A 10,060-nucleotide genomic window follows, 5' to 3' on the forward strand; every position below is an offset into this window, starting at 1 on the left:
AAGTGGGGCCTTTTTCTCATGCAATGTGATCGAGGCAGCCCTTGTAGGGTAAGAGTACAGGACCCTGTCTCTGCCGCCCCCTAATGTCTAATACGCCTTCCCTTTCCCTTTATTGTCTCCCACCTCCCAGCTGCAGGGGTCTTTTTCTGGAGGGATGGGTGGTGGTGGTGAGATGTCACTCTTATTTATGGGCCATTCTCCCAAATATTTTGTTAACAACTCAGTCCTTCTCCTTCTCCAGAATGTTTAGAACTTTGAAACTCCAAAGCTATGAAAAATGGCTCTTTCCCTTTTGTTTTCTATTACCCACTCTTTCCCTTAGTGGAATGACCTCTGGCTCAAGAAAGCACTTAAAGGTGGGCTGAAGTAGCGTATGTGGGGAAAAAAAAGAGAGTGTGAGGAAGCAGTAATAAATAATTCAAAAATACTATGCTGCCCACTCCAGGGGCTACACAGCACGACTTAGTTATCATCTCTTCTCTCCACGTTCCCATACTTGGATGCTCCTGCCTACAATTCTCAAAAAAGAGAGAAGTTTAATATTTTTGTAGTTTTTAAAAGGAGGTGGTAGTTATTATTGATTTCATATAGGGCCATTTTAACGCACTGGCAATTTTTTACAACAAATGTATTATATTCAATATTTTTATTTTCCCCTTCCTCTGCCTCACAAAACATCTATGCATGAGGAAAGAAAATAAGGCACCTAACCTTGAATTTGTTATTTGCCATATATATACATTTATTTATTATTTTTTTAATGTTTGTTTACTTTTTGAGAGAGAGAGAGAAACAGAGTGTGAGCAGAGGAGGGGCAAAGAGAGAGAGGGAGACACAGAATCTGAAGCAGGCTTCAGGCTCTGAGCTGTCAGCACAGAGCCGGATGCGGGGCTCAAACCCAGAAACCATGAGATCATGACCTGAGCTGAAGTCGGACACTTAGCCAACTGAGTCACCTAGGCGCCCCTATTTGTTACTTTTCATTTTATAGCTTTGGTTATTAGAGCATCAGCATGCTCCTTTGCAGAATTAAGAGTTTGTCGTAACTAAGGTGGTCAGTGGGTTACCAATTCCAATCGATTTTGAAGAATTGCTCTGGTTTTCTGAAACCCAAATAAAATAAACAGAATTGAGGCTTGGTTTGGTGAGGAATCACTGTATAGGATACTTTCCCACTTTGGTAAACAAGAGAAGGTATGCAGAACATTTCTGGGGTGAAATGCTTTCTCTTTTAGAACTTGAAGTAGACTAAGGGGGGTTGAACTAAACTGAACTTGGAGGTATTTAGCACAAGGTGTTTTGGATCTAATAACCTTTGGATCTAATAACCTTAGGTACGTTTTGGATGACGAGTATATCAGTTCTTCTGGGGCCAAGTTCCCCATCAAGTGGTCCCCTCCTGAAGTTTTCCACTTCAACAAGTACAGCAGCAAATCTGACGTCTGGTCGTTTGGTGAGTAAATTTGATATTCATTTGATGGTGGCTGATTTAATACAAGGCCAGTCTTTTTTAAGGTTTGAGTTTTTAATATGATGTGGCATTTGAAAAAGGTCTTTTTGCAACTGTGCTTCTATCTTAGGTGTTCTAAACACATCCAGGCTGTCTTTGGCAACTTGTGTCATGCACCTTCTTACAGAAGTCTACTTTTGGATCTTTTCCTTTCCCATTGAGCACTTGCTGTAAAACTATAACAAAGAGTCTACTGATCTAGAAAACAAACTCAGCCAACTTTTCTACACCACACAGACTTGCAAGGAAAAGGAATCTTAAGGTGTCACTGAATTTTGAGTGTAATTCATACAATTCATTGTCTGACTACGAAGCAACTCCACCTCATTTATTCCATTACCTTCAAACTTGGTGGAATTTAGATGTTGGCCTCCTTGGGAACTGTCAACTGGAATTTATATTGTGTAACGTTCTTCACTGAGGAGGAGACACCGTAGACCGTGTCCAGTAGAGTTTGTGCTTCAAGTTGGTTTTCAAGAAGTGGCAATAAATGTGCAATAAGCTATTCTCTTTAGCCCAGACCTCTCCCGATAGCTTCTTGGGTTTGGAAAGACATCTGAACCCTCAGAAGGGTGTGAATGTTATTGTCCACATAAGGTTAAGCTTGTATCATTGATCTCTTTAGCTGTTGACTGACTTGTGGTCGTCTTGGCAGGTGACATTTTAAGTTCTACGGGAGAGCAGTTAAGTTGTGAGATTCATGGATAGAAACACAAGGACCTCATCAAGTGGCTGCAGAATAGTTAGAATTTCTGAGCTTTACCTGACCACTTGTCTCTACTTCCCACTGGACAGGGAGCTTCTTGAGCACACGGACTGGTCTCGTTCTTAGAATCTTCTGGCTCTAGCAGACTCCTGGCCTCTAATCAATGCATAATACATATTCTTAGAATAAGTGAATAATTAAATGAAGTCCAGATGAGAGCATTGAAGGAGTTTCACTGATCAATCAATCAATCAATCAGTGATTATAGAATATCTGCTTAGGTACCAAGCCCTTGCTAGATATTCCACCCTACCCAGCAGCCTCATCTTTTAGTGGGAAGAGGGGTACATGTGCCATCTACTGGTCGGGAAACTCTTGGCCTTAGCAGGCAGCAGAGGCTCCCACAATTCTGTCATTTTCCATGGAATGGCAGAGGGAATGGCAGAATGTTGATTTCAGGGTGTGAAGACATGAGCATACTTAGAAACAAAAGTGCTGGCAGCACTTGGCTTTCATTAGGGAGGCAAGTCAAGACCAACGGGAAAGAAAGGCATTGTTTTTACTTGGAATGTTTTCAGATGAGAGGCCTGTTCAAAAACTCCAGTACACATAGTCTGATTCCTAGACAGAACCGTTCTCATTCTGGATGATTATAATTCAGAGGCTAGAAGAGGGAAAGGAGGCCTTGTGGTTGGAAACAGTTCTTGCCGTTTCAAGTAACCTCTTGTTTACGTGCATTTTATGTGTAGGAGTTTTGATGTGGGAAGTTTTTACAGAAGGAAAAATGCCTTTTGAAAATAAGTCAAATTTGCAAGTTGTGGAAGCCATTTCTAAAGGCTTCAGGCTGTACCGTCCTCAACTGGCACCAATGTCCATATATGAAGTCATGTACAGCTGCTGGCATGAGGTGAGTGTCCCCTGCTTTCCTACGAAGTTGGCATTCCCGGCATCTGAGAACAGACCTGAGTGTCACAAGCGTTACCTGAGGACTCCAGCATGGCAGGAAGAGGGGTTGTTTCCTGATAATGATCCTTAAGAGCCAGAAGTACTATTTCTTTTTTTTTTAATTAAAAAAATTTGTAACGTTTCTGTACTTTTTGAGAGAGAGCAATAGAGAGCACACGAGCAGGAGAGGGGCAGAGAGACAGAGGGGGACACAGAATCCGAACTGTCAGCACAGAGCCCGATGCGGGGCCACGAGACCATGACCTGAGCTGAAGTCGGACGCTTAACCGACTGAGCCACCCAGGCACCCCCAGGAGTACTATTTCTATGTGAAACTGCCACCATAAGGTCGTTAGTCTATTTTGTTTTTATTTATTATTATTATTATTATTTTTTAATGTTTATTTATTTTTGAGAGAGACAGAGCATGAGTGAGGGAAGGGCAGAGAGAGGGAGAAACAGAACTTGAAGCAGGCTCCAGGCTCTGAGCTGTCAGTACAGAGCCTGACACAGGACTCGAACCCACGAACTGCAAGATCATGACCTGAGCTGAAGTCAGACGCTTAACCAACTAAGCCACCCAGGGGCCCCAAGTCCATTTTGTTTTTAGCAACAGCCTTTCCTCTGGAGAATTCAGTGCATTTTTCAAGTCTTATTTTTCTCAGATTGGCTGCTGCAGAAACTCTTGGTGCTGCTAGAACTTAAGCGATGAGGTGTTTTACTCCTTTAAGAACTGGTGGGTGGAAACTGAGAGTAGAATCAGGTTTGGTAAATTTCCACATTGAAAGAGAAGGAGGGTGTTTTTATTTACTTCAGTCTCCTGCAATTTGTCTTGTTTTCCCCAGGCTAATGGGTTTCAGCTCTTTTTTGGGCACTCAAGACTCCTGATAGATTAAGCCAGAATAGGAATCAAGACAGAAAGTGTGTCAGAAACTTCGAGTCAGGAAATTCTCTCTGGGGGCGTGGGGGTCCAGGTTTTCTTTTTCTTGAAATGCCGAGCTTAAAAATAAAGCCAGGCGTATCCTATCTTTTCTGGGCACAGACTCAACACACCTCTCTCCTTCACATCAGACTCCTCTGTGATTTTTGACAGCTTTCTGTCTCCAGCTGACAGTGTTAGTCAAGAAAAACCGCAGCTAAATGAGGAGTTTTCTCCTGGCTGAGAAACCATGATGACTGAAAAACTCAGTATGTCAAGAGTGATGTTGTTCACATTCCAGAGATGTATTAGTTTTATAAAGATCCTTGATGTATGAAAATATTATGCATATGATGAGCTGCTCTGCAAGGAATCTTGAAAAACATCGGAAAATGTTAAATGAGCTATTAGTAGCCAATGGCTGTCTTAAGAGCTTCTCTGCAATAACAATGTAAATAGCTCAGAAACCTATATCGTATGTGGAACAATATACAGGTACATGGCATAAAATATAACTCTTATTGAGATTTTATTTATCGATGGAGAGGAAAAAGGAGAGTAAATCCGAGGCTGGCAGGAGGACCCCGTAAGTGATGTCAGTTTCAAACTGTAGTCAGAACATTGATTAAAACAACGTTTTTAGTTATGCTGATTTACTTGTTTGCAAAAGGTGATTTACCCACATCTCTTTAAGGTGGTCTAAATACGACCTTAGGTCCCTTTAAATTCAAATTTAAGTGCTTAGGTCCTAAGTGCTTAGGTCCCTTTAAATTCAGATATGATTATGTTAGTACTGATACACACACACTGACACACACATAACTGTTTCATAGGCTCTACTACCTGCAGAACGTCAGCCTCCTCAAAAAACTCCACAAATTATTCCTGGAATCTCCAGGAGGACTTGAACATGTGCTTACGTATCCTTCTGCTTGATCCTTTTTATCGATGCCATGTGTTTATAAACCACTAAGAGTGGGGGCTCCCCATGAACCCAGTTGCCAGCGATCTTTGTGAGAATGTGGCTACCGTGAGTAGTTCTGTTTCCCATGGATTTCAAAGATGCCAACAGTGTCATCTTTTCTACCCTCGTGGAGCCAAAGCCAAACCACATCCCCTGGTGAAATAGGAAAAATGTTCCAGACCTTGTCTCCATGACCGTGGATTTTGTTGACTGAGCCTTAAGACTGCACAGTCTGTGCCCCAGGACCTGCAAAGTCCTTTATGAAAACATGGCTTGTGCTTTCTGACTGAAATCTTTCCTTCTACAGGGGACCAAATGTAGTAAATAATCGGGGCAGAGTGCGATAGCCTGGTACTCTGGATGCCCATTCTCTCCCAGCCCTTTTTTTTTTTTTACCCCGTGCACATCATGTCACCCGAAAAGATCTCTAGGGCAGTGCTGTCCAGTGGGACTTTCTGTGATGGTGGAAATGTGTTATGTCTGCCCTCTCCAATATGGTACCCACGCCTGGCTCTTGAAAAATTGGAAAGTGGCTAGTGTGACTGAGAATTGAATTCCAAAATATATTTAATTTTAATTAATTTAAATTTAAATAGCCACCTGTGGCTGGTGTCGGCAGCTCAGGCTATTTTATTTTTGCAGCCCTCTACTCTTATATTTTCACACTCATGCTTCATTCAACTACCAGTCTTGTCCTTTGCATCAGCCAAGGTGTCGTTCTCTTCCATTCGTGGAGAACCAGCCTAGATGCAGGTCCCTGCCAGCCCGTTCCAGAGCCAGTATCTGAGTGAATTCTAGGCTGAGCTGACCATCTTTATTTCCCTTTTCCAGAAACCCAAAGGCCGCCCGACGTTCACTGAGTTGCTGCAGGTTCTCACAGAGATTGCGGAGACCTGGTGACACAAATGGGACGCCAACCCAGAGGATCATCTTGCAAAATTATCACAAAAGGAAATCCTGTTCGGGGTCACTGATGATGAACACCTTCCTTTAGAGTTGCTGACTTTTGGAAACAGTGCAAAGATCACAGGCTTTTCAAACTTTAAAATTTAAAAATACTCTGACAGTCATATTTTCTACAGGGATGTCTTTGAAAGGGACTTTCCGACTCTCATTTTTCTGTGTTGTTCTCTGTGTCCCATGTGAAGAGGGGGAAAATGCTCCATAGCGGTCTTCATAGTGGCTGCTCTTCCTGAGAAGAGCCCTGGGAGCCCCTGAGGGTGAAAAACTCTGCCAACTCATGGAATAAAGGAGCCTCCCCTGCAGAATTCAACCCTTTTGAGCTGGACGGACCTTTGTGGAAGATGCACCTTTACAAGACACATGAATGTGAACATTCTTAAACTGTCTTTTATAATCTCCCCTATGTTATTTAAGGACTTGGTTTTGCACATACCTGATTATTTTGGAGACAGTTTCTTGTATTCCAGTTTTAAACACTGTGAAGGCAAAGTTCTTTGAACAGGTCCCAGTGGAATTTCTGTTTCCAGTAATATCCATTGTCAGGGTCAGTTGAGAACTTGAATTTGAATTCTGCAGTTTCACGCTTTGTCCATGTGAAACTGGACGACTTAAGAAGCCTCCTTTTAAAACGGGTAATGGATCTATTTTCTTTTCTTTTCCCTACAGTGTCAAAGAATGCTTATTGCACAGTTGGGTAAAGAAAAGTGACACATTTTGAAGATTTCACATCTTTTCTGAGTTAAATTCTCAAACAATTTTTTTTGTGTATAGTTGACACATAACATTATATTCGTTTCAGGTAGACAGCATAGTGATTCAATGTCTCTGTATGTTATGCTGTGCTCAGCACAAGTGCGGCTGCCATCTGTCCCCATACATTGTTATTACTATATCACTGACAATATTTCATATGCTCCGCCTTTTATTCCTGTGACTTATTGATTCTACAACTGGAAGCCTGTGTCTCCCACCCCCACCCCCTCTCTCCAGCAACCATCCGTTTGTTCTCTGTATTTATAGGGCTTCTATAAGAAGCCTCATTTTGTCATAGGAAATTCCGCCAGTACCTCTCTAGAAGACGGCTTGCTTTTCTCATAAGAACAAGAGGAGGCAAACACAAGAGAGCCAAACGTCACCTCCAACTCCATTATTTCTGAAGCCCGGGGTTTTGGATTCAAGATAAAAATAACCACGGTCATAATTAAATCTTAATTCCTTGGGCGCTGTTTGTAGGAATGACTGGAAATGTGTCTTGATCATTGCGAGCATTTCAGAATTAGCGTAGGAAGAAGGGTGTGGCAGAAGGCACACGTGTTGTCATCGTGAGGTTTCGTGCTGGGAGTCTGTCGTCTGATACCGCCCTACCCTGCGTCGTGGTTCTGCGTTAGGATTCCCAGTAGATTGTAAGTTGCCGTGTGGCAGCAGCTGTGACTTTTAAGTCCTATTTCCCTGTTCCAAGAATGATGTATTTGAGTATTAGTGGTACTTGGTCAGTGCACTGAAATGCTGAGCATCCGACGCGAGAATGGCCAACTTTGATAATTCAAGTGGTGGTCTTGGAAATACTTGTATGAGATCCTGTGGTGTTTCTGAGACTATCAGACCCTTTTTCCTCATGATATGGGAGGCGAGACAGGGTTCCCACTACTGAGATCTTAGGTCAAATAAGATACGCAGAAGTTACATGCAAGAGGGCATGAGACTCTCAAACCAGCAAAAGCCAAGGCCGGGGAGAAGGTTAATGTTATGGCAACAGAACAGGACATCCAAATGCTGAAGAGTTAGGATTGACCACAGGGCATCCCGCCGTCACAATCACTGCGATGCAGGGAGACGGAGTTCAGAGCGGGAGTGAGTCCAGAGAGGAGTCCTTCCTGGAGGTGTGATGGCAGCCACCAGCTCCCCTATGAGCAATCATTGGCTGGTGGTAGGCAAGCTCTATTCCTTTTGTTTTAACACTTCATCAGAGCATGAGATACTAAGAAACAGAAGTAACTGGAGATAGTATGTATGTAACTGAGGTGCCAGATAATGGGTGAATTTGGAATGTCTTTTTGTTTTTAATGTTTATTCACTTTTGAGAAAGAGAGAGACAGTGGGTGAGCAGGGGAGGGGCAGGCAGAGAGGGAGACACAGAATCCGAAGCAGGCTCCAGGCTCCGAGCTGGCAGCAAAGAGCCCAATGTGGGCCTGGAACTCTCCAACCATGAGATCATGACCTGAGCCAAAGTTGGAGGCTTAACCAACTGAGCCACCCAGCTGCCCTGAATTTGGAATATTTTTAGTGATTCATCGTTCTTTGTCTAGCAAAAGAAAAAATTTCTTAAAAAAAAAAGAAAAAATTTCTTTAAAGAAGTCACAGAACTTCTCTTAGAAGGGAACCCCATTTTGTAAACAATGCTAGTATTTGTTCTTGTGAGGAGTTCTCTGTGGATAGCTTAGTTTGGGGTGAGACAGCGCAATAAACAACTCTGCATAACAAATGAACAGGCAGGTTAGGGCTTGGTCACGGATGAGAGCCCTAAACAAGAAAAGACAGGAGCTCAAAGGAGCGAGGGAAGCTCTGAAACAGACAGAATCTGCAGGCCAAGCACAAAATATGTTCAGTGTAAATACTCATTGGGCAAGAGTAGCCAAAGGGCTTTTTTTTTTCTTTAGTAAACTTTTTACTGAAGTACAATACATGGTTGTACTATTGTGTGGGTAACATGCTCCACCCACAATCAAACTCACACAACCCGATAGCATTTCATTCAGCACTATGTTTGCTCAGTTTTTAAGCTGGATTAAGGGCAGGGAAGAGCATGCACAGCCCTTCTGTTTCTTTTGTTCTTTTTTTAAGCTTATTTATTTTTGAGAGAGAGAGAGAGAGAGAGAGACACTCGGAGCATGAGCAGGGGAGGGGCAGAGAGAGAGGGAGACACAGAATCCGAAGCAGGCTCCAGGCTCTGAGCTGTCAGCACAGAGCCCGACGTGGGGCTTGAACTCCTGAACAGTGAGATCATGATGCTTAACCGACTGAGCCACCCAGGTGCCCCACAGCCCTTCTGTTTCAAGGGGGGGCCTATCAACTGCCTGTGTGCATAGATGCTTGGGTCCCTCCTCACCCACCTAGAGAGTGTGTACGATTGCTGGTGATAAGGCCATGGCGTGTGGAGTTTGTCCTTAGGCAAAGAAGGTTCTATCTCGGTTTCCCATCTGTCATGTAGGCCTACAATTCTCAGGTTTCCCAGCCCACGTGCTTTCTCACAGAGCAGAGATTTTCACAGCATACAAAACATATGTCTGGCCCTGGGACCCAACATTCCAAATGTATCTTGGGACATATTGAAGGCACTGTGCCATTCATTTACCATCCAACTGCTGGGAGAACGCAAACCTAAAATCCAGACAGATCTAGGTCCGGGATAAAAAGGGTACAGGTCTGCTGTTAACACCTTGTTCACGTACATAAGGTACACAAGTCATGTGTACATAGCTTAGTTTTCATAAAGTGAATATATCCGTGTAACTAGCCCTCAGATGAAGAAATGGTACATTCCAGAATTTCAGAATCCATTCTCATTCCCTATTCGAGTCATTAATCCAACAGTAATCAATATCCTGATTTCCAACACCGTGGATTGGTATGGGCTTTTCGGAATTTTATGTAAATGGAATCCTATGATATGTACTCTCTTGTGCCTGGCTTCTTCCACTCGATATGTTCATTTGGCCCATCCATGTTGTGTGTAGTTGTGTTTCATCAATTCGTATTTCTGTATAGTCCCCCACTGTATAATTATACTGCTGATTATTTGTTCTACTCTTGATGGACTTTTGGGTTGTTTCCAGTTTGGCTCTTAGGGTCGGTGCTGCTATGAACATTATCCTACGTGTCTTACGGTGAAAATATGTATGTGTATCTATTCTGTGGATGCCTAAGGGTGGAGTTGCAGGAGCAACAAGTATGTGTACGTTCAGCTTTTGGAAATAGTGCCAAACAGCGTTCTAAATGGACATTACCAAGGACACAACCAGCCACTGTGTATGAACGTTCTAGTCGCTTCACACC

At 43.0% G+C, this 10,060-nt stretch overlaps 1 protein-coding gene across 1 annotated transcript in view; it reads left to right on the forward strand.

Moving 5' to 3' along the window:
* The window catches only part of TXK (TXK tyrosine kinase), a 71,513-nt gene extending 61,699 nt beyond the window's left edge, over positions 1 to 9,814 (forward strand). Inside the window, exons 13-15 of the mRNA XM_025921536.2 lie at positions 1,335 to 1,453; positions 2,966 to 3,123; positions 5,876 to 9,814. Of these exons, the coding sequence (XP_025777321.2) occupies positions 1,335 to 1,453; positions 2,966 to 3,123; positions 5,876 to 5,944 (346 nt within the window). The 3' untranslated portion in view covers positions 5,945 to 9,814. The remainder of the gene's footprint in view (positions 1 to 1,334; positions 1,454 to 2,965; positions 3,124 to 5,875) is intronic.
* The last annotated feature ends 246 nt before the right edge of the window (positions 9,815 to 10,060 follow it).

Source organism: Puma concolor, chromosome B1 (assembly GCF_028749965.1).
Source record: "Puma concolor isolate L17-30 chromosome B1, mPumCon1.1.hap2, whole genome shotgun sequence".
Taxonomy (NCBI): Eukaryota; Metazoa; Chordata; class Mammalia; order Carnivora; family Felidae; genus Puma; species Puma concolor.